General features: G+C 53.8%; 2 protein-coding genes across 2 annotated transcripts in view; one reads left to right on the top strand and one right to left on the bottom strand.

Moving 5' to 3' along the window:
• Positions 1–18,063, top strand: part of SLC6A6 (solute carrier family 6 member 6) — a 76,677-nt gene extending 58,614 nt beyond the window's left edge. The window contains exons 8-15 of the mRNA XM_029241744.1: positions 1,077–1,180; positions 1,307–1,431; positions 5,146–5,258; positions 9,955–10,092; positions 11,001–11,103; positions 11,695–11,795; positions 14,391–14,561; positions 17,205–18,063. Of these exons, the coding sequence (XP_029097577.1) occupies positions 1,077–1,180; positions 1,307–1,431; positions 5,146–5,258; positions 9,955–10,092; positions 11,001–11,103; positions 11,695–11,795; positions 14,391–14,561; positions 17,205–17,345 (996 nt within the window). The 3' untranslated portion in view covers positions 17,346–18,063. The remainder of the gene's footprint in view (positions 1–1,076; positions 1,181–1,306; positions 1,432–5,145; positions 5,259–9,954; positions 10,093–11,000; positions 11,104–11,694; positions 11,796–14,390; positions 14,562–17,204) is intronic.
• Positions 18,064–18,216: 153 nt separating this feature from the next.
• The window catches only part of GRIP2 (glutamate receptor interacting protein 2), a 159,736-nt gene continuing 153,906 nt past the window's right edge, over positions 18,217–24,046 (bottom strand). The window contains exon 14 of the mRNA XM_029243340.1: positions 18,217–18,317. Coding sequence (XP_029099173.1) covers positions 18,217–18,317 — 101 coding nt within the window. The remainder of the gene's footprint in view (positions 18,318–24,046) is intronic.

The raw sequence follows: 24,046 nt of genomic DNA, 5'->3' as shown, positions 1-24,046 counted from the left end.
TTCTGGGCACACAGATCTAGCCGGACCGTCAGCCCTGATACTTTTCCACTGGGCTGTGGCGGGTTGTTCACGGTGCTCGTGGGCCATCCCGGCTGCATGTATCTTTTCACATCGAGGACTCCGGAGGCGGGCCAATTATAAAGCTTCTTTAGGTATCGCGCCAGGTAAGGGAGAGAAATCGCCATGAGCTGTTCTCCTCCTCTGCCACAGGGCCCTTGAGGGCTGCATCGAGGGGGTGGGAGAGTTGGGCTTCCTTGTCTGAGGATGGAATTCAGAGTTGGTGACCACTTAGAAGGTCGGGCGGTGGGGGCAAATACTAAACGTCCACCTCCAGGCACTCACCCACATGACCGCAGGCAGTTGAAGAGTTTATTGGCCCATCTGGGGTTCTGGGGACCTTCTGTCCCCAGGGTCCTCAGCCTTTAGGTTGCCTCCAAGGGCCTGTGATGCTTCGGGTCTCTTCCCCACTGTCCTCTCGCCCTGGGCAGGAGGTAGGTGGGAAGGGCTTGGCCATCGTCAGAGGACAGCTGGGGAGGCAGCTCTCCTGGCCGTCAGGAGCCACTTGATGAAGGTTCTGGAGAACAGCTTTGCCTGCATAATCCATTCAGGAATTCCTCCCCCTTCCAACTTGGGGGCCCCAGACAATAACAAGTACAATAATGGTAGCAGCCTTGACTTACAGGCTTACCATGTGTCTGACACTGGGCTAGATCTTAACTCTTTGAACCTGCAAAATAGCGCTGTGGGGCAGGGCAGTGGAGCCCATTTTACAGATGTGAAAACGGAGGCTCCAGGAGTCATATTTACATCATTCCACAGTTGGAATCCAGGTCCCTCTGCTTCAAAAGCCAGCCTCTTAACCCTGATGCTGAGTGACTGGGGGGCTTCTTAGACTTCTGGGATTCCTTGCAGCTTGGATTCCAGCGCAAACGTTCTAATTGCATCAAGAACCTGCATACTTCGAGGCGCTGTCCTCAGGGCCCGGTGGCCAGGGACCCGCGCCACCTCCTCCAGGCAGCCGTCTCTAAAGTCTCCTTTTCTCTCTCCTTGCCACCCTCCCCCCGCACCCTTCCCAGGTATGGATCGATGCTGGGACCCAAATATTCTTCTCCTACGCCATCTGCCTGGGGGCCATGACCTCGCTGGGGAGCTACAACAAGTACAAGTACAACTCGTACAGGCAAGTGTCGCACCAGCGGGCCTGGTGGGCCTTAGAAATGATGATGTTTAAAGAAAAAAGAGAAGTAGGGAGCGTGGCTTCCTTGTGTTGTGAATTAACTTGCTCCCTGACATATGTGTAACATAGGGACTGTATGCTGCTGGGATGCCTGAACAGTGGTACCAGTTTTGTGTCTGGCTTCGCAATTTTTTCCATCCTGGGCTTCATGGCACAAGAGCAAGGGGTGGACATTGCTGATGTGGCTGAGTCAGGTATGGTGGTATCGGTGGCAGTGGTGGTGGGCACTGCCACCTAGTGTGTAAGCCGAGTACTGCAGGCATGAAGCCAGACCCCCCCAGGGGGCTTTGTGGGGGGGATGAGCCTGGTTTCTGAAATGGACCCCCCCCACCAAGACGTCCCCCAAGTATCAAAGAGTATAAAAGCTAAATTTTAAACACTTCCAATTGCAATTTTGCCCAAGGGGCGGCAGAAACATTGGGGTTGGTTAAGTTGGGGAATAGTCAGCTATTCTCATGTGGTCTTTCCCCCTCCCTGTCCTTCTCCAGCAAACTCCTGGTTTCAGCAACAGAAACCACTTCCTAACTCAGGCCCAAGGCAGCCACCAATCGGCATTCCATCACCACCTTCTCAGCTTTGGTTTCTGTATTTTGCACTTTGCTCCCAGCACGCCCCCTCTAAGCGAACCCATTCATTCATTCCACCGCTGTTTCTTGATTTGCTGAGTCTCTGCCCTGTGTCAGGCACCACCGTAGGCCCAGGTGGGGGAGGGACAGGGGGTGTGGCAGGCCACCCTCTGGGACGGTGACAGGTCCAGTTTTGGGGAAGGTTGTTGGGGACACCATCACCCCCCTGGGGTGTGGGCCCCATTGGCGGGGCACTTCCTGCAAGACACCTGTCAGTGGAGAGAGAGTCTTAGAATCAGAGTCTTCAAAGCCTGGGGTCTTAGGCTGGGATCCTGGGGTTCCAGCGAGATGGTTCTGGAACCCGAGAATTGTGAGGGCTTCAGCTGCTAGAATCCTAGAGCGTCAGAAGCACAGGTGTCCCAGTTCTAAGACGTGCCCGTGGGCGCTCCCAGTCCTGGACCCCAGCTCTGTGGCTGCGGGGGCTTCGATGTGGGAGTGAGAACCTTATTCCCAGCATCCCCAAGGCCCGCCTTTCTGGCCTCTGCGGCCTCCTCCCATCCTGCCCAGGTCACTTGGAGGGTGGTTGTTGCTGTTTCACAGCCTGACCACCTGACTTCCCACGACCTCTCAGGGGCCACTTGGAAGCAGGTGAGGGCCCTGGGCTGAGGCCCCTCCCAGGCCCAGAGGAGAGCGTGAGGTCCTAATTCCAGGGATCACAGACCAGGGTCAGGCACAGCTGGAGTCCCCATATGGCGCTACCCTTGCCCTTGTTGGAAACAAGGGCTGGTGTCCTGGTTCCCCAGCCAGGGACCCTAGTGTTGGGGGGTTGGGTGCCCCAGCATCATGCATTCAGATGTCACCACGGCAGATGAGGTCAACGGCTTGAGACCTAGGGCCTTGCTTGGGCTGGTCAGGGTCAGAGCTGGGGTCTCCTGGACAGGCCCCTCTGACACGAGGATATCCCCCTGCAGCCTCCCCATCCCACCGTGCACACATGCGACCTCTGGGCTCCTCCGGCCTCTCAGAGCCGCAGGCCCCGCTTCCCCCCTTACTCGGTGAAGATGCTCACTGCCCTGCCCCCTCCTCCCACGCCCAGTGCTGCAAGACAGGCCTGACAAGCCCACGCCTCAGCCCCACAGCTGTCTCCACTGCCCCCGCTCCCAGATCGGACCTTCAGACATAGTTTTCCTTCCCTGAGAGCCCCCAGAGGCAGGCCAGAGACTGAGGACACAAAGTATTTCCAGAAGTGAAATAGCCACACACGTGTGGGACTTCGGCAGAGTGACGAAGGGGAGACAGTTGACATCTCCTTTGCAAATGGCTTTTTTTTCCGGTTGAGGGCTTGCAAACCAATTCTGATTGATGGGGAATCGCCAGGAGCATGGAGGGAATTTGTCAGTGGGAGATTATGAAATATGTGAAATAGATCTTTCAATAGCTCTGTCAGTATATGAAATAGATCTTTCTCTGTGGACAGCTAGATACTTTTATATACGTATTCATCGTCAAGATAAGTTGTTTCTTATTCCCGTCCACTTCAAAGACCTTGTCATTTATTCCCCCACGGTGATGTCTGAACAGCCGACACATCAAGGGTGATTATTTCGCTAATAAGCTTTTAACAAGCACCATATTGAGCGAAGGGCATTGGAACAAGATAATTATTTAGCCGAACGGAGTGCAAATTGCAAATGAAGCTTAGAGCGGGGCATCTCTGCTGCCCCAGGGGCTCCAGCGGCTGCCGTGTCTCCCCGACTTCTCTCTCTAGTTCCCGTGCTTTCAGAGAAGGATGCTCAGACCCTCCCCCGGAGGCTGGCTTGAAAAAGGCAAAACTGAAATACAGAAACAGCCGTTGAGAAGCTTGAGGGCCCAGCGGACGGGCGGGGGAGAGGTGGGGTGAGGGCCCCATTTTACATCTGTCTCGCAGCGGCTGGATTGATTCCTCCCGGTGCCGCCTACCAGTCGGGCCGGAGCTGACCTGGGGGGCCCAGGGGACCCCAGCCAGGTGGAAATGCGGGTACTACTCCAGCTGGGGCTTTGGGGTTGGGACGAGCACCCTTCCACCTCTTCCGGGGGTTTTCCACCATCGCCTCCGAGGACATGGTCACAGTCACCGTTGGGCTTTCCTCACGTTGGGGGACTCTGGCTGTACAGGGTCTCGCCCTCGCCACCACGCGTGTGGTCAACGCCGTACGATGTGGTTTCTGGCTCCAATTTATATCAAAGTTTTTTTTTTCATTCTCAGACCATTCATTTGGTTCCTGATACCTGTTTCAAATATCCTGCCCTCCAGCCCTTCTCGTTTCACATTTCTTGCCTTTTTTTAAATTGTTTTTGAGTTGTGGATTTTGCTCTATTTTTTTTCAGCCCAGGCCCTCCCTGTCTCCTTTCTTTGGCGGCTCCCGACCGTCTGGTGGACCCACAGGTCTCGGTTACAACTCCGTCTTTCCCCCGGTGTCTTCTCTCAGGCCGACTGGAGGCGAGAGGGGACGTTTCCAGTTGGAGGCACCCCCAGAGCCGGTGGGGCTCCTGCCTCCAAATAGTCACGGCCCTCCCTAGAGACCAGAGCCCTTTACCAGGGAAATGGCACCAGCACCCAAGAATCTGAGCAGGAGAAGCCTCGTTGGGGTTCACGTATGGGAACCTGCCCCTCACTTCTGTGGGGAGCCTGAGGCCCCGAGAGGGCGTATGGTGACGTGATGCGGAGGTGGTGGGCCGAGGACTGGACTGCAGCCTGGGGGGCTCTCCGCCTGGGGTCTTGCCCTGCACTCGCCTCCCTCCAGCTTTGGGCCTTCGCTGTGACAGTGCTCCAGTGGGTGCACAGATGCACCCGCAAGAGACATCGGCCCCGCGGGGCGTGGTTCTGTGTTCTTTTTTCTGGCCACTCATTTAGTGTTTCAGTAGAAAGCTTTTCTTTGCAAACAGGGCGTTAGTAGTCAGATAACTCTAGTAGTCAGGACGCTCCCTGTTTTTGCTTCCTTCCAGCAAACGTTGGTGTGATTCTCTGGTTTGGGGGGAGGTCCTCCTTTCCCAAGCCGGCAGACTGAGTCCCAGGCTCGGTCCTATTTCCTACCCCATAACCGGTGTCCGCTCGGAACCTGGCGTGTGACGAGGCCGCCTGTGCTGCTGCATAGGAGACAGATGCTAAAACGGGGCCCCGCCTGAGCCCCGGCGCGTCCCACCCCACAGTGAGACAGGCCTGGCCTCTTCCCCAGGCGGGACCCTGCATCTGGGGCTTGGGAGACCCGCCTCAGACCCGAGTGTCTTGTGTGGCTCCGGGGCTCGGGGCGGCTTGGGCGCTGATGTCTCCCCTCTGCCCCTCCCCATCTTCTCTTCCGTTAGGTCCTGGCCTGGCCTTCATTGCCTACCCGAAAGCTGTGACAATGATGCCGCTGCCCACGTTTTGGTCCATCCTTTTTTTTATTATGCTTCTCTTGCTTGGACTGGATAGCCAGGTATGTACAGAGCGAGGGGACGGCCCCTGGGTGGGACCGCCTTCGCCCCCCTCCACCCCCCCGAACCTGGTTCTGGAAGAGCCTCCCTCTTTGTGCTGTGAGTGAGCTGCTGACACCCCTTCACACCCCTCTGCAGACCTGCAGCAGCTTCAGCCAGCGAAGGTTCCTCTGGGACCCCAGGAGTGGAAACAGCCCCAGGGCAGCAGTAGGATGTTGTCTGCCCCAAAGCTCGAGTCTTTGACCTCGGCATGGGGAAACGGACAGCCACAGGCTGTGGTCCACAGGGAGCCATGGGTACGACTAGAAGGGCAAGGCCTTAAAGTAGTGGCGTGTGCCGTGGAGCATGGGGCACCCAGGCAGGCCAAGGAGGGACATGGCACACAGGTCGTTCGGGCAAGGGGCCAACACCTCTGTCTAGGGCATGAGGTGGTCACTGGCCAGGCCATCACTGGCAGTCCTAAGTGTGGCCACAGAAGCTGGAACCACGGCTGTGTGCTCTGCTTCCTGGGGCACATGGGTCTGCGATCTTGGCCCCCACGGGGAAACTGATCCTCCGGAGCCTTGCCAACACCCATCCTGCCCTCCGGCCTTCCCAGCTTTCTGCCCCCTCCCCACAACAGGCAGGACTCCACGTACACCATGGTCATTTCCTGTGCTTCTTAACCCCCACGTCCCATCCCTCCAGGACTCAGGCCTCCCCCCGACCCCCTGGGGATGTCAATGAGACCCAGCTGGGGTCTGCATCTGGTTTTGGAGTAACACTGTTCCCAGCCCCCGTGCTGCTCTGTGTCATGGAACACGTTTCCTCCCCCACTCTGAGCCTCAGTTTCCTCATCTGGTAAATGGGTATGATTATACCTACATTGCCTTGTGGGAAATGCCAGGCACAGTGCCTGGTAGGGAGCAGTCAGTGGTGCTCGGAGGACCATAGAGTGAGCCCCTGGGACACCTTCCCTGGAGATAGGTGTGTTTTCTCTGAGGCCTTCTCGAGAGCACAGGTGTGGCTCCAGGAGTGGACAGTTAAGGTGTGCAGGGCGGGCTGGCCCTGTGCGCATGGCCACATGGGCCTTCATCTGAGGTCAAGCACTGAAAGGCAGCCTCGTCTGCAGGCTGGGCTCCGGCTGCCTCACAGAGGTCTGGTCTCACCCTGTGAGAGGTGGGGGCCTGCTCCTGTTCAGGAGAGGGCTTTGCCACTGCCCCCTGGGCAGCAGCCTCAAGGCCCGTGCCCGGATGGTCCCCGGGGATTCAGAACCGGGTAGGAAGAAAGTCTTAGAAGGTCAGGCAGCGGAGAGGAGGTGGTCCGCTAGCAAGGTCAAGAGAAGATTGGAGGATCTGGCGGAAAGAGGACCAGGATTATCAGAGAAGACGGAAGGAAAACATTTGGGAGACTGTAAACAAAATACTTGTGCAGTTGTTGATGGGCTTGAGCTGTGTAAACAGCAGGAGGACTCCATCCATCATTCCTAGTTAATGAGTTTGGCCTTCAGAGGCCCCAAGCAAATGGCTTTTATAACTTCTTCCAGAGCTCTCAGTGAAAGCCTAAGGCAAAAACAGAAAGAGGTTAATAAATGACAAAGCTTGACATCTCCATGGGCCCAAGATTGGCCTCTTGGGATACGGAACTGCTTCGTGAACGGGCGGAGGGGCTTATTTATTAGATTTCCCCTGGTTGAGGGTGTGCACCTCTGAGCCAGGCCCACTGCGGCTATTTGCTTAGGGAATCTCAAAGCTCTCAAAGCCAGCCTCGCAGGGAGCCGGTGTTCTTCTGCTTCAGAGCATGGAACTCATGGCACTGAACGACCTGCCTAATTGATGTGCCAGGAAAGGGCACGGTGGGATTCGAACCCTGGCATCCCTCCCCTGCATCTGTGTGCTCTGTGAAGTCAGGGACGTGGGGGAAGGTTTTGCAGATGCCAGCGACCACCTTGTACAGCACCAGCAGTGACAGGGGCCCTGCCCTGCGAGCTGTTCACTCGGACCAGGCTTCACGTGTCATGTGTGGCAAAATACACATAACACAGAATCAACCATCGTAACCATTTTTAAGCGCCCAGCTCAGGGCGTTAAGTACGCTCACGTTGTCGTGCAGCCGTCACCACCATCATCTCCAGAACTTTCTCATGTTCCCAAACTGAAACCCTGTCCCCACTAAACACGAACCCTCCCTCCTAGCCTAGCTTCTGTGCATCAGCTCCTTAATCCACGCGGTGTCCCGATGCCTGGGCACAACTGTTGCCCAGAGCCAAGAAAACTGAGGCTCAGAGCGAACTGGCCCTGGGCTGAGGCCGTACCCAGTGGGTCAAGGACTGGAGTCATGGCTGCCTGTCCCCAGACCTGCCAGTTCGTCCCTGCTAGTTGGCCTTTCCTTTGAGTTCCCCCCAAAGAACTCCGTTCTTTGGACATGCAGGGATCCACAGCCAGTCTCAGGCAGGGGGAGCATGAGCCTTGCTCATTAGAGGAGGGGGTGTTCCTAGCATTTGGGGGGAGCACTGTGTTTGGCTGAGGGGCCATCGTACCGCTATGTGTTTCCCAGGGAGAGGGAGTCAGACTGTCACCCATGTGGAGGCAGACGCTCGCTAGCTGGCCCGCCCGAGGGGGACACAGTCTGTGAACAAACAGCACAAGGAGAAGAGAGCTGGATTCCCTCTCGCCCAGGAGCTCACCCATTCAGCCCCTGACGTGCGTTAGCAGGAATCACCCCATTTCCAGTCTACTCTGATGATTTCCCATCTTTCTCATCACCCCTGTTGAGTACGCAAGATGCTCCCATTTTACAGAGAAGGAAGCTGAGGCTCAGAGAAGTCAGGGTCACACCGCTATTAAGTGAGGGAGGTCTCGAGAGGCTGGTGGAGTGGGTGAGGGCTGGGGTTGGTGTCCCCCAGAGGTGCAGTGAACTTGGAAACGAGGAGCTTGTGCTGGTGTTGGCCCTGGCTCTCAGTGACACTGGATTTTCCTGTCTTTAATTTTCCAATCTCAAAAAAGGAAAGAACCTTTGTTTTTTTTGTTTTGTTCTGTTTTTAATTAATTCATTTATTTTTTATCTTTGGCTGCGTTGGGTCTCCGTTGCTGCGCGCAGGCTTTCTCTAGTCGCGGCGAGCAGGGGCTACTCTTCGTTGTAGTGCGCGGGCTTCTTATTGCGGTGGCTTCTCTTGTTGCAGAGCACGGGCCCTAGGCGCGAGGGCTTCAGTAGTTGTGGCGTGCGGGCTCAGTAGTTCTGGCTCGAGGGCTCTAGAGCTTAGTAGTTGTGGCGCACGGGCTTAGTTGCTCCGCGGCATGTGGGATCTTCCCGGCCCAGGGATCGAACCCGTGTCCCCTGCATTGGCAGGCGGATTCTTAACCACTGCGCCACCAGGGAAGTCCCAGAACCTTTGTTTTTAACTGCTTTTCAAGCTTAATGTTTGAGCTGCAGGTCTGCTCTAATCCAGTGACAATTTAGACTCGGAACCCCTTTGACTGACACATCAATCAGAGGTCAGATCATCAGCCCCCTGTTCTCTTTGGACCACTTTCAAGAGCCTCTTGATCATCTTTTCCCTGAATTTCCAACCCCTTTGGGCACATGAAAGGGACTTGCTCCTTGTGTATGTTCCTCGATCGTCCCGTGATGCTTCCCAAAGGAGCCAGCGGTTGGCCATGTCTTGTAGGAAGGCTGGGGAAACCTCCTTCCCCAAAGCCTCTCCCAGATGAAAGAGCAGACAGGTCGAGGTTTTAGCTTGTTAACGTTTAAAGGAATCAGATGGCCTCAGAGGGTGTGTTGGTTGGCAGAGCAGTTAGGCTGTAGCCACCCCAATTATAAGTGCATCTGCATGCCTTTAACTCTGAAGTGTACTTCTAGACTGTGCTACAGACACTTGTGCACACATGTCTAAAGACAGACAGACTTGGGGGAAGAGTCCTGCCCAGGTCAGCAGCCGTGGAGGCTGGACACCGTCTGCAGGGCACTGGTTAGATCCATGATGGTAAGCGTCCACAGGACGGAGTTTATGCCACCATTTAAGAACCGAGGCAGCTGCATGGACTGATGTGGGATGACCTCCGGGATAAATCATTAGGTGCAAAGATGAGATGATTTAGAAAGATTGAGGGTCACCCTAGAAAGTTATTCATGGACTGGCGTTTTCGATCAGCTGTTTTACCTTTGGGAGCCCAGGGATGGGTTCCTGGGGTCACAGGCCGCATTTGGCTCACACACATGGGCCTTTGGGCGCGCACGCATGTGTGCAAAATCCCCCCACGGGCCCACGATCCCCACAGGGTTAAAAACCACCGTGTGAATTGGATGGGGAGCTAAGGCCCAGACTTGCCTGGGTTACCACCCATTGGTCACATGCTGCCGCGCTGCCCTTTGCGCCAGGCCCGGCCGGGCGCTCAAGGCCCAGAAATGATGGGGCACCGCCCTTGGCTTCAAAGATGACCCAGACCAAAGTGGGAGGTTGCCGCGTTGACGCACGCGTGCCAGCGGGCATGCCCAGTGGAGGGTCAGCACGGGCCTCAGAGAAGCGCTCAGGGCCTCAGAGGTGTGGAGTATTTGGACAGCTGCGTGTGGCCCGCCAGGCCTGGCTCAGCAGGCAGGACTACTCACCACACGGAGCCCAACAGTGTGGACTCTACCCCGCAGCCGACCTCACTGGGGCCTTGTCTCTGAGCTGAGGGGCTGCTGGACCTCTGCCACTCACCCCTCTCCTTTCCTCCCCAGTTTGTGGAAGTGGAAGGACAGATCACGTCCTTGGTTGACCTTCACCCATCCTTCCTAAGGAAGGGTTTCCGCCGGGAAATCTTCATCGCCTCCATATGTTGTGTCAGCTACCTGCTGGGGCTGACCATGGTGACGGAGGTAGGTGGCTCTCTCACCTGGCATGAGGGGCCTCCCCTGGCGGGGCCCTTGTTGCTCTAAGTATGTTTCAAAGGTCAGTTCAAGGCCACGCCACCTCCCCGCTCCCCTCGTGGAGGCAGCTGGGTGAGAGGTCCAGGCCCGCTGAGCTGCCAGCCACCCTACTTCAGGAGTCCTGCCCCATCCAGGACTCCCTGCCCCACTTCCCTGTTACCCTGGCAGCATGGTGGCCACCCTCTGCCCTCTGTCCCTCCTTATCCGCAGAGGACTGAGGAAGGGGCACTTCAGCCAAAATCCATTTTAACCACAGCTCTGTCCCCGCCCCCCACCCCCCCACCCCACTGTGTGCAGTGGCGCTTCTCAGGCCTGCAGGGGAGGCACGTGAGCATGTGAGCCTAAGCCCGGGCCCGGGCTGATCCCTCCTGTGCCCCTCACCCATCTCTCCATCCTCTCCAGCAGAGGGTTGCATTTGCCCCCAAATTTGGGGTTTCACATCACCGATTCTCCTTACCAGAAGTAAAAATAAATGCTTTTCTCGAAGCGTCTGTAAGAAACACCCCCTGAAAGGCAGACCACAGGTTCATACACTGGGCAATGGGGTCTCACTGAAGTCTTCTGTGTTGGCCACAGTGAGTGTTAAGCCCCTCCTTTGGAAACAGGCTTCAGAGAACCCATCGTTTTTCGCTAAGGAAGACATGTTTTGCTTTCTTTTCTGTGTGTGTGTATCTTTCTAATTAAATTTGTCAAACATGAAGTTAGGCATCTGTTTAGACATGTATCTGGTCCTTACACCCTCTGCACTTTTTTTTCCTTGGGTTTTCTATTTCTTATTGACAGGCCAGATCTCTTTATATATTGAGGGAACGAGATGCCAAATAACAAGCCCACCTTCTCTGGTTTTTTCTTCACAGGGTGGCATGTATGTGTTTCAGCTCTTTGACTACTATGCAGCTAGCGGTGTGTGCCTTTTGTGGGTTGCATTCTTTGAATGTTTTGCTATTGCCTGGATATATGGTGAGTAGAGATGTTTGCATATCTTACTCAAGTCTCTCCTTTGGGCTTCTCTATCTAGAAGCTTCAGAAACAGAATTCTAGTGGGAATTTCATTTTGAGTCAGACACAGAGTCGCTCCCTGCCTGGACTTTTCCTCTCAAGGCCGCCCCTTCCAGCACAAATAATATGACCGTAGCCACACCGAAGATTCTCCCCATGCTGGAGGTGCAAGGTGTGAGTGGATGCTTTGACAACCACAGGATTTGGCCATGCCAGGGATCTGTCTTTGATGAACCACTCTAGGGTCCAGGAATGGTCCATTCTGACTTCCTCGAGACCTTGGAATGGCCACACCGGGTTTTGGGGGTCTGCGTAAAGTTACCAGAAAAATACCGGGTGCCCAGAGACATGTGAATTTTAGATCATTTCAGATAAACATCTGCCAACACTGGGGATTTGTGATGCAGGGACCTGGATGAGGCCCTGGAGACACCCCCCCCCCCCCCCCCTCCGCCACCACCCCCAGGGCCGTTGAGCCCCTGCTGTGCTGTTCCCGGGGCGGATGCTGCATCGGACGCCGGGTCAACATCTCTCTGCCCCTGTCTCTTGCAGGCAGTGATAACTTTTATGACGGTATTGAGGACATGATCGGCTATCGGCCTGGGCCCTGGATGAAGTACAGCTGGGCCGTGGTCACTCCGCTTCTCTGTCTTGTGAGTGTCCTCCCGCGCGGCCGCCGGCAGTAGCCGTTCCTCCCCGGGGCTTGACAGCTTCACCCGCTAACGCATCGTTCTGTCAGCATCTACTTGGTGCTGGCCTCGGACAAGCCTAGTGACAGCTGTGCTGGGGAGGGGCCGGGCTGCTCCGGGGGGTTCCCTGTGCAGCATGAGTAGGAGCTTGTCAGGAGGAGGGGGCCGGAACGGCAGTGCTGGCAGAGGGGCGCGAGTCGGGCACGCCAAGAAATGGCAGGGTTCCATCACTGAGTACATGACCTTTCCCCAAACCCTTCCAGAGTTCATGGGCACAGTCAGGGTCACTGATTAAGTTGAGGGGCCTTGGGGAATGTTGAATGGAGACGTCATAGACCCTGGAAATGCGGTGTTTCCTATGGAGGGCGGGGCTCGTGCCTGGAGAGGGGAGGTCCCAGCAGAGAGGAGCCCTGGCCTCTCCCAGGAACAAGGAAGCTTAGTAGCCACCAGAACCCAAGGGCAGTGATGTGCACGTCCCCCTTCGCACCAGGGTTCCTGCACCTGCCATCTGGGGATGCGGCCTTGGGGCCCAGGCACCCGTCAGGCTCCGCTAGGAGGCTCTGGCCAAAGGGAGGTCCTCTGCAGCAAAAGCTGCTTCCCTGCCGGTGTTTGAAACCTATCATGAGCTTGGAGCTAATTGCAAGGAAAGACGTCTGCTATGCTGCTCTCAGCTCAGACCGTGGGGAGCACAGATGGCAGAAATGTCCCTTGTGTTTAGGAACCAGGTGCCGGGAGATAAATGGGCCCTCCCCTCAGTGACCTCTGTTTCCAGGCCTTTCCTCACAGGGCCCAAGTTCCTGCATTTGTAAAACAAGGAGACTGACTGATGCGGGGCTGAGTGGCAGCGACCGTCTTAGGTTGTCTTAGGTTGTTACTTTATTACTGAACACGGTCTCGGCCTTTTCATCTGAGATGCAGATTTTCCCCACAAAATTAAGGAAGCTGTGGCAACCAGTAACCATGATCGGGGAGTGCATTGTCGGTGGTGAATTTAGGTTGGTGCAAAGCCCGTGTTCCCATTCTCACTTAATGATTTATTTGTGGGCAGCTCCCCTCACCACTCTGACCGTGGGATTCCTGCTCCCTCCCTCCCTCGGGGATTGGATAGGCGAGAGGCTGCATTCTGAGGTGGCGGGAAGAGTGACACAGGCAGACACGCTGCTTCCCGTGTTGGGTTGGGAGGGCAGAGCTGCCCTCCCTTGGGACCCTCCCCCTCTAAGCTTCACCCCACACGAAGGACAGCAACAACGGGGCCAGGCATACAGTAGGTGTCTAATGAAGAGCATTCCCCCCACCCCCTCACCAATTCTGGTTTAGATAGGTTGGTCTTCCCTTCAAACCCCCCTTATTAGATAATGAAGGTTTAAGTCATTTTCACTGGGTTCTACACGGAGAGGCTGTAGTTCTGACCAGAAGCAGCCCTCCAGCCAGCCTAGCGCGCAGGCTTTGGGGCGCAGAGCTGACTCCACCCCACCCCTATGTTCCTTAAGAATTAAAAACCACTTCTGTTTTTCCTTTTGACACCACCATTTTGAAGCATCACTGATCACTGGTGAGTCTGACCCTCCCAGAGGAAAAGACAGTACTAGGGAGGATTGCAGGCCCGGGCAGGCAAGGCCACACTGAGAGTACAGGGGAAAGAGCCTGTCCGGCTGGAGATAGGTCTGTCAGTCAGTGATGCAGACATGCTTAAGGGACAGAGCCCTGTGCTGTGTTCTGATAATGGACCCCTGGGTGCAAAGGTGGTTAAAAACCAACCTTCAAGATAAAGACAAGCTGACCCTAAAATGTAGTTCGCTTGAAGTCTTTGGACGCTCATTTTTAGGATTAAAAAATGCTTAGGATTATTATAAATCAATATTTATCAAAAAGTAAAAGTTTTCGATAAATGGCTTGGGCGTGGCTTAAGCTGGACCCCCAACAGGGCAGCAAGGCCCAGGTCCACACCCTGCCTTGGGGGCTGGGCCTGGGGCTCAGAGAGGGAGGTGGAGGAGTGGCAGTGGCCGAAGGGAAGCTGTGTGCCCCCAGAGCTACACCACATGTCAGGGAAACGGGGGAGTGAGACAGACACACCTTCCGCTCTCATTGACTCAGGCTGGGTGGGGAACGAGTAATTGTGATCATGAGGAATCGAAGAATCGCGCTTTCTGGGAAGGGAAGTGTGGGCACCTGACTGAGCCTGGGCGGGGCCTGGGCAGGACCATTAGTGCAAATTTAGGATGAGGAGAAGGTGAGCAAGAGAGAGGTTCCCAGTGAGTGGGAACAGCCTGCCCAGAGACCCCAGGGCAAGCGGCTGAGAAGCTGAAAGGAATTCCAGGTAGCTGGAGTATAGTGGCAGAGAAAGAGGCAGTGGGTAGGTGACAGGGAATTGCCGGCCAGACAAGGAGTTTGCATCCCGAAGGTCCTGGGGAACCGCAGAAGGGTTTTGAGCAAGGAGGCGGCTTGATCAGGTTTACCCTGGGGGCGGCCTTCCTGCACCAGAGGGAGAAGGGTGTGAGCCTCTTGGGTGGAGCCTGCCCTGGTCCCAGAAGCCCCCTGACCGCCCCCATCTCTCCACAGGGATGTTTTATCTTCTCTCTCGTCAAGTACGTACCCCTGACCTACAACAAAGTCTACGTGTACCCCAACTGGGCCATCGGGCTGGGCTGGAGCCTGGCCCTGTCCTCCATTGTGTGCGTCCCCTTGGTCATGGTCATCCGCCTCTGCCAGACGGAAGGGCCGTTCCTCGTGGTAAGCACACAGGACCCCGAGCCTGGATTTGGGGTGGGGGCAGGATGCTGAAGGCCAGCCAGCTGTCAGTTTGCTGTGTGACCTTGGGCAGGTCGCTTGCCCTCTCTGAGCGCCAGACCCCTCACCTGCCCTGTGGAGTGGTTGAGATTGTGGGCAGGAGAGTGTATAGTGGGAAAATGGGCAGCAGTGACACATTCAAGGGCCGGGCCGGCGGCCGGAGAGGTGGTGGCGGCTTTGGATTCCAAGATAAGAGCCAGGGCTTCACCCGGGAGCAGTGGGGGCCAGGTTTCCCGAGTGGTGAGACGGGAGACAGGAGCTCACGAGCAAGGCTAAGCTGCAGCCAGAGGCCTTCCCTGGCCCTGGAGCCAAGTTTCAGACAAGGCCAGCCCGTGCTGGTGTTCCCCTCGCCAGACACGTGGCCCCATCTGCTGCCCGACCCTCAGAAGCCACCTGTGCACCGAACAGACCCTCCAGCTCCCAGGCCCCTGTGCCCACCAGTCTCCTCCCTGCGCCTCCCTCCCGCCACCATCCTCTCAGAAATTCCTCCAACAATCCTGGAGATTCCAGGCCCTGGCAAAAGTCGGGGCTCTTTCCAAAAAATCCTTTTCTTAGACTCTCCCTTAACCTTTGGGCTTGGGCTGGCTCCAAGACGGCACTGTTTTGTTCTGGGCTGTTTTTATTGTTATTCTCTTAAAAATCTGGAGCCAGGATGTCCTGGGGCCCTGGCTCCCTCTTGGGCTGGGCTGGTTTCCTTGTGGGCAGGGGATTGGCCTGGAGGTGTTTTTGGTGGGGAAAGATGCCAGGCCGGGCAGAAGGAGACCAGACCAGCCTTCCCGAGGCAGAGGAAGTAGGCAGGGGTATGTATGCCAGGAGGAAACCATGAGGCTGGGGTCTGTCTGAGCCAGGACACTTGGGGTGTTCCTGCAGCACTGGACCCATTGTGTTTTCTCAGAGGACACAGGGAAGGACCCCAGTATTCAGCCAGAATGCTGATTGGCCCTATCGTTTGTCAAAATACTGAAATACTGGGCCTGGGACAGACCCAGCCCCTCCCCCAGGAATTTCCAGAATGTCCCTACCACCCAGAAACCAAAGGGTTAATGGAGGGCACAACAGGGGGTGTTGGATGTCTGTCCTGATTGCTCAGTGCCCACAGCTACACCCAACAGGTCACTGACTTGTGTCTCTTTGAAGCCTAATTTTAAAATATTGTTCCATCCCAAGTTTAGAGGTTTGGGCAGAGTGGGGTTGGTGCGGGGGAAGGATTCGAGTCCACTCCAAATTCACAACTGGTCCTCACCCCCAAACCTGACCGTTAACCAAAGCCCCCTCCTCTGAAGGCACCTGGCCACCATCCACCTGTCTTCACCACATGCCCCTTGACCACCTACCTGCACAGGTTGCCAAGGGGTCCTCCCAGCCATGAACTTCTCTCTGAGCTCCATCCTGGGAGGATTCCAATTGTGTCTGCACCTCCTGCATAAACGGGGCCCCAGGTAGCTACCCGGGGGTGTTTGCCTCGTGTCCCCAGTTCGGGGCGCACACCCATTGTACAGATGTCAGGAGAGGCAAAGCGATGAAGGGGGGGGCAGGGCCCTCCCCTCCTGCTGGGTTCCACCTTCGCCCTGTACCTGGGGCCTCTGGTCTGGTTCCTCCAGGGCCCAGGCAGCCAACCCAGGTGGGGAGGGGGACTGGGGAGCGGGGGCTCAGGAAGGCAAGGACCATCGCAGGATGCAGTGATGCTCTCAGCTCTGGCTCCCGTTTTCAAGGAGATGTGGGCCTGGGGTGGCCAGACCTGTGGTTTTTAAAGAGTAGATGAAAGTCTGGATTTTCACATGAAATATCGTAGCTTTTAACAAGCAGCTTTTAAAAATTGTTCTATACCTAAATTGAACGTAAATGCCGAGATAGAGGGTTTCTTGTTAGCACCTGCTTCCTACTTAAGCCGCTGAGTGGACGCTTGGCGGGAGGTGGGCTGGGAGGCGGGAGCTCTGAGTTCAAGTCCCAGCTCTGCTGTTGCTTTTCTGGGTGCCCTGGGGAGGGCTCCTTCCCTTACTGATCCTATCATCTGACAACCTGGGGAGGACAAACTGCTGTGTGCCTGGCAGTGGTCCAGCCCCTGGCCCCTCTGTTGGGAGGGGCAGCGCAGACCCAGGCAGTGGTCTCCAGGCCCTCGGTGGGGAAATGGAGAAGGCAGGACATGCAGCTTGTGGGAGACGGAGGTTCTCCTCGGGGAAAGTGGGAGCCATGGGAGGCTCAAGACAGTTACCCAACCTCGGGCATACAAATTGCAGAAACTCAGCTGCTTTGCAAGTCAGAGAAATAGGGGAACGAGAATCACAAGGAGCTGTATTTCAGCTCCATGGGACAAAGAAGGGGGAAAGAGTTTGGAGGCGTGAGTCTCCTGTCCCTGAGGTGTGTAAGCAGGGCTTGGCCAAGGAAACTACCAGCGGGCACTCTGCCCTCATTCAGGGCCTGGAGGGACCTTAGTTCAAGTCCTCTATTTGCCAGGGGATGAAATGGGTGGTCCAGAGAGGGTACTAGTTTGGCAAAGGCCACAGAGCACACTGGCAGGACCCGAAGTGAAGAGGGAAACCGGGCCCGCTGACCTGCCTCCCCGTGCCTGTCCCCTTCTTCCTCCAGAGACTCAAGTACCTGCTGACACCGAGGGAACCCAACCGTTGGGCCGTGGAGCGAGAGGGGGCGATGCCCTACAGCTCCCGCATGTCTGTTAACAGCACGCTCAGGAAACCAACCCACATCATAGTGGAGACCATGATGTGAGCTCTCTCCCAGTCGACGGGCTGCTTTCCTGCTGTTTACTAACATTAGATTCTTATAGGACCAGGTTTACAGAGCTTTATATTTGCACTAGGATTTTTTTTTAATTGTCACAGAAAATGTTTGTGTGTGTGTGTGCGTGTGTGCGTGTGCGTGTGTGTGTGTGTGTGTGTGTGGTGTCGTGTGTATGTGTATTTTGTTTTGATTTGGGGATATTTTGTACAAAAAGAATATCCACGGGCAGCTGCCTGGGGTGAGGCAGAGCTTTCGTATGGAATTAGATGTATTTTATGGGAACTTGGTCAATTTTTCTTTGTATATTTTTTAACATATAACTATGTATACACGTAGAGATTGTCCTACACTTTTACCACTTGAATTGATCTTGCCAGCAATAGATCTTGTTTTCAAAAGCAATTCTTCGGTGCTGTGTAGCTGGCAGAAAGTTCTGCCCCCAAAACGCAGGGTGGAATTTTCCTGGGACAGCAGACCCATTTTAAAGGTGTAGTACCTTACCAGCCTGGTTCAAGCGAAGCAAACAGCTATCGGGCCAGACCCCGAGGGGCTAGAAAGGAAGGCTGTCGGGAGCCGCCTCACGACACTTGTCTTAGCCAATAAGAAAATGCCAAAATAATGAACCAACCCCTCAAATATACAGGGACTCAAAGCCACAGATGAGCCCAACAGAAAAGTGTGATGCTGAGAGCACTGGGAACCATTGCATCAAGAGCAGAGTCCCTTTTATTTCGAGACGGGCAGGGATAGTAGAAGGGCTGTCAGAACCGTCCGTGTGCAGGGAGCGGCGTCCTCCTGTGCGTCCCAGGGAGGGAGTGGAGGCTGCCCAGCAGGAGCGGGGGTCTCAGGGCTGCAGACCTCACGCAGATGGGGCTGTGGCCTGGATGGGGATTCCGATCAGGTTCTGGTTGTTCCCCCGCCGACATCTCTCGCAGCTGCTTGTAGGGGAAGCGTGGTGTACTATTTGGTGAGGGGCGAGGGGTGAGCAAGTGGACCAGAGACGTGGCCCCAGGCCCCGGGACCCCGGGGAGGGGGCGGTGCTCTTCTTCCTCAGCTCTCCACCCTCAGTTCTCCACCCTCAGCTCTGTATTCATCTCAGAGGCTCTTGTTGAAGACCCCAGCCCGGGGCCGCCCTGGCGCCTAGCAGGAGTGCCAGGAGCGAGCTTTCATTGGGGCGAGGTGATCCCAAACTTTCCTGCAAATTCAGGCACAAGTAACCCACGCTGGTAACCTGGGAGATAAGAAACTCTTTATTCCCCCTTCCCCGCAAAAGCTGGGGTCGGGTACGCACTATGTGGGGTCGATGAGGTCGAGGTGAGTCAGGGTTGTTCGGGGCAGGCACCCCAGAACCGGCATTCCTCCTCTGAACCAGGACGGAAGGCACTCCACCTTTAAAATCCCAATACGGACCCCCCTCACCCAGCCCGCATTTGGATCTAAACTGTGCCATTTAAACAGAAACTTCCAATTTCAGGGTGTAAAGTAACTGAAACGTTGTCACGCGGAAACGGCAGTGACTGCCTCGGGTGTGGAGAAGCAGGATCCGGCTCTGGCGTCAGAGCAGGGCTCTCTGAATCCTGGGACCCCCTCCCCAATCTGGGCAGGGGAGGAGTCTCGGGTGTCCCCCTCCCAGGCAGAGACGATTCTGAACCTCTCGTCTTTAGCAAGCATTCACGTCCGCTGTCTCCAAAACATATACCCTGCTAAACAGCACCCAATCCTATTCCAAACCGTCAGCAAGTCTGTGTGCCTGTTCTACGACGCATTTATGGTTGCTACGATCTGATTTGATTGTATTGTTTTGGGGTTTTTTCCTAATTTTATCAAGTAGGAATGTGACCTGTTCTCCTTTGTCTTACGGAACTTAGTAAACTAACCACTGTCGATGACTGGGGACAGGTTACGTGCGGGGGCGAGGAGGGCCACAGTGTTTCGGGTTGGTAGGCAATTGCAACATTCTGGAAATGGCCCGAAAAGGCCTCTTCTTATAAGATTCTCACCAAATTCTAGACCAAAGACACATGCAGACCAAGTCCCCAGGCCCTGCCTGGAAGGAAGGTCAGCCACTTTCCCAAACCTGACCCTCGCCCATCTCCCGAGCACCTGTCTCCACTTGTGACCCTCCTGTCAGATACCCTAGCTCTTGTGTATCAGCAAACTCTGCTCTGTGAGTACAATGTGTAATGGTTTGTGACTTCTATTTCTCCACATAAGGAAAATTGTCATTGGAGCTCACACTCTGGCCGCCTGTCTCTGGGCAGTCCGCCATCCATGCTCTACCTGGGATGGGTTGGAATTTCGATGCTTGCAGCCAGATCTGGGAGGGATGCAAGAGAGAGGTTTAAAGGATGTTTTTAGCATGCGAAATGGGTAATGGCCCCAGGATAATCTCACCTGGGGAGATGCTCTGTCCAGCTGGGCCTGGGCCCTGTTAGTCCCTATGGTGGAACCGTACGGTCACTGATAGAAGGTTCCTGGGCCCCCGGTCCAGCACCCTTGTTGTCAAAGGGGCATGTTCTCCCTGAAGACCAAAGACCAGCCTTTATGAAAAAGGACATGCTCCGTCCCCAGAGTTCAGGGACGCAGTGAGCTGCAACCCACCCTGTGGCCATGCTCATGGGCCAGCTGCATCCAAGGTATGGCTTATGGGACGGAGCTGGTCCACCCGGCCCCCTCCCCTCAGCAGCCGTCTGGAAGCGAGGCACTGAGACGTCTGTTGCACACAGAAACTGAGGGGTCCAGCAGAGCCCCTCAGACGGATTAGCCTGAGGTCACGTGGGAAATTCCCAGGTGGCCGGATATGGCCTTGGATGATTTCTGGGCCATACACAGCTCGCTCTCTGTAGCTCCAGTCCCACATTCTCACCCCAGATCCCAGCACCCCCAGACAGTGGGGGGACAGAGGGGAGAGGGAGCCCCCCTCAGCCTAGCCCAGAGTGTTCTTGTGTCCCCAGTGGCCAGCAACCCGTCAGGGCCCAGCCACATCTCCCAGCACTACCCCTCCAGCTGGGCAACGCTCTGGCAGCCAGTGCTCCGGCAGGCGTGCTCCCTTCCGCACCAAGCCTCAGACACAGTCGAAAGGACCCAAGAGAGACCCCCTCAAGGGGGCTAGAGGTCCATCGCCCTCAAACCCAAGGTCAGGTGGGCCAGGCAAGGCTGTCCACGTGGATGCTATGAATATCACTGTGCAAAAATCCGCAAGCACAAACCCACAAAACAACAAACTCGACATCAAACTTGGAGAGGGGTGTAGGTACCCAGAGGCCAGGAAATAGCATTTCCCCCCTCCTCTGTGCCCCCTCTCAGTGCCAGGCTTTCAGACTGCAGCTCGAAGCTGGTTTCATTGTTCTCTTACGGTGTCACTACAGACTATTCCGCCGTGTTCCCTGAGGGATGGAGCATCTTGTTATATACTTGGCTTCAATTGAGATGTTGGCTTATTTTTTTTTTAAACCAATTATTTTCGAATCCTAGCAACTGTGACTGTATTAGCACAAGAATGCCGAGAATGTGGTTGCTTGCTTCCAGAAATTGTCTGGCTCACCAGAACTTTTTTTGAAACTTCAAAATATTTTTAAGATATTTTAAACTTTGTAAAAAAAAAAAAAATCAACCACAAGAGACTCTTCTAGGAGGAGCATTTGTATTTGAATAAAATCCTTGGTGTAACCAGTCTTGCAGTATACAAGCTTTTATGTATAAATGTTTTCTGAATGAATCCCTGTATTTGCAGGGGTTTTCTTTTCTTCTTTGGCTTTTTAGATAAATGTATACCTATATTTTAAATTCATCTTTGCTTTTTTTTTTTTAGAGGAGTTTGTATCACCTTATAACATGAAATAAACATTTCCTTTTAAAATCCAAACGTGTGGGTTCTGTTCTGATACAGCTGTTTCTCTTTACATTTGGCAAGCACTTTACAGTTTACAAGGGCTTTCATTCTGCCCCGGGACATTCCTCAGAACGGGGTGTTATTCTCTGAGGTTGGAGACATGAGGTAGAGGTTCAGGAGGGACAGTTTGCCTCAGGCGCATGAGTCCCTGAAAGAGTGGGGAATCTCCCCAATTCCGGCTCTGCTCCAGCTACTTCTACTGATGTCCTGCGACTGGGAGGTCTCATCACCTGAGCCCGTAGCGTTGTCATCTGGAGTGAAGCACCACCCCTTCATCTGATTGGAGGTGGTGCTCACCACGCACCAGCACCAGGTGGTATCACTTACACCCAACCAGGGCTCTGACCTTCCGGCCAAGAGAGCGCAGGCTGCTGGGGGGCTGGAATGACCAGCCCTGGAGGGGTGATGCCGCGGACACTGGGACCTCAGAAGCGAGGGCAGTCAGGACCCCAGAGGTCGTGGTTGGCACAGACGTGGTTAGCCTTGGAGTCATAGCCAGCCCGCTGTTACAAATGGGGAAACGGAGGCTGGGAGAGGGCCTGGCTTCCCTGGGGTCACAGAGCAGTCCACGTTTGAGCAGCCTTTGGGCCCGCTGGCCCAGCACCTTTGTGAATGTGCGAGGTCAGGGGCTTGCAGGGTCTTTTCCCAAATCCCCAGACCAAAACCTTTCTCGGTAACTCATTCTACATAGACAATGCTAGAGTAAAATCTCCCTCCCCACTCTGTCTGCTCCCTCCCTCCCTCCCTCCCTTCTTCCCTGAGTGTCTTGGTCAGCTCCTGTTTTCACACCCTGGTTCCATCCCTGACTACCTGTGTAAAGTACTTAACCTCTTGCCTCCTTCACTCCTCTCTGTTGTGTGATCATAATACAGCTCCCTCCGGGTTGTTGGGGAGGATCAATAAGGGGATTGCTTTTTTTACTGAAGTGTAGTTAATTTGCAAAGTTGTGTTAGTTTCAAGTGTACAGCAATGTGATTCAGTTGTACATACATATATCTTTTCAGATTATTTTCCATTATAGGTTATTATAAGACATGAGTAGAGTTCCCTCTGCTATACAGTAGTCCTTGTTGTTTGTCTATTTTACGTAGTGTGTATGTTAATCCCAAACTGCTAATTTATCCCCTCCATCCCTTTTTGTAATCATAATTTTTTTCTATGTCTGTGTCTGTGGTTGATTTCTCTGTTTTGTAATAAGTTCATTTGTATCATTTTTCTATACTCCACAAATAAGTGGTATCACATGGCATTGTCGTCTCGGACTTACTTCACTCAGTATGGTAATCTCTAGGCCTCCCATGTTGCTGCAAATGGCATTATTTCATTCATTTTTTGGCTGATAGTATTTCTGTTGTACATCTGTACCACATCTTTATCCATGCACCTGTTGAGGACATTTAGGTTTGTTTCCATGTCTTGGCTATTGTAAATGGTATGCTGTGACACTGGCTGCATGTGCTTTTTTGAATTATCTTTTCTCTGGATATATGCCCAAAGTGGGATTGCTGGATCATATGGTAACTCTGTTTTTAGTTTTTTAAGGAACCTCCATACTGTTCTCCAAAGTGGTTGCATCATTTACATTCCCCAACAATTGTAGGAGGGTTCCCTTTTCTCCACACCCTCTCCAGTATTTATTGTTGTAGATTTTTGATGATGGCCATTCTGACTGGTGTGAGGTGATACCTCATTGTAGTTTTGATTATCATTTCTCTAGTAATTAGCAATGTTGACATCTTTTCATGTGCCTGTTGGCCACTGTATGTCTTCTTTGGAGAAATGACTATTTAGGTCTTCGGCCCATTTGTGATTGGATCGTTTGTTTTTCATATTAAGCTGTATGAGCCGTTTGTATATTTAGAAATTAATTCTTTGTCAGTCACAATCGCTTGCAAATATTTTCTCCAATCCGTAGGTTGTCTTTTTTGTTTGCTGTTTATTGTTTCCTTGCTGTGCAAAAGCTTTTAGTTTAATTAGGTACCATTTTTTATTTTTCTTTTTATTTCCACTACTCAGGAGACAGATCCAAAAAAATATTGCTGCGATTATGTCAAAGAGTGTCTGCCGATGTTTTCCTCTAGGAGTTTTATAGTATCTGTCTTAACATTTAGGTCTTTAATCCTTTTGAGTTTATTTTAGTATATGGTTTTAAGGAGTGTTCTAATTTCATTCTTTCCTATAGCTGTCCAGTTTTCCCCAGCACCACTTATGAACAGACTGTCTTTTCCTCATTGTATATCCTTGCCTCCTTTGTCATAGATTATTGATCATAATGTGGGTTTATTTCTGGGCTTTCTATCCTTTTCCATTGATCATTTTTCTGTTTTCTGTGCCCGTACCAATTGTTTTTTTGTTTTTAATATTTATTTTGGCTGCATGGTGGTCTTCGTTGCTGCGTGCAGGCTTTCTCTAGTTGCAACACAGAGGCTTCCTCTTCGTTGTGGTGCACGGGCTTCTCATCGCGGTGGCTTCTCCTGTTGTGGAGCGTGGGCTTCAGTATTTTGTGGCTCACGGGCTCTAGAGCGCATACTAGTAGTTGTGGCGCACAGGCTTAGTTGTCGCGCATGTGGGATCTTCCTGGACCAGTGATCGAACCCATGTCCCCTGCATTGGCAGGGGGATTTCTTAACCAATTTGCCACCAGGAAGCCCACTATGTAGCTTTGTAGTATAGTCTGAGTCAGGGAGCCTGATTCCTCCAGCACTGTTTCTCTCTCAAGTTTTTTTTGGCTATTGGGAGTCTTTGTGTTTCCATACATATTTTTTAAAATTTTGTTCTGTGCTGTGAAAAAGCCATT

Source organism: Monodon monoceros, unplaced genomic scaffold (genome assembly GCF_005190385.1).
Source record: "Monodon monoceros isolate NGI ecotype Baffin Bay Population unplaced genomic scaffold, NGI_Narwhal_1 Super_Scaffold_3, whole genome shotgun sequence".
Classification (NCBI taxonomy): Eukaryota; Metazoa; Chordata; class Mammalia; order Artiodactyla; family Monodontidae; genus Monodon; species Monodon monoceros.
Note: the sequence above shows the minus strand (reverse complement) of the source record. Positions and strands in the feature narration are given on the sequence as shown.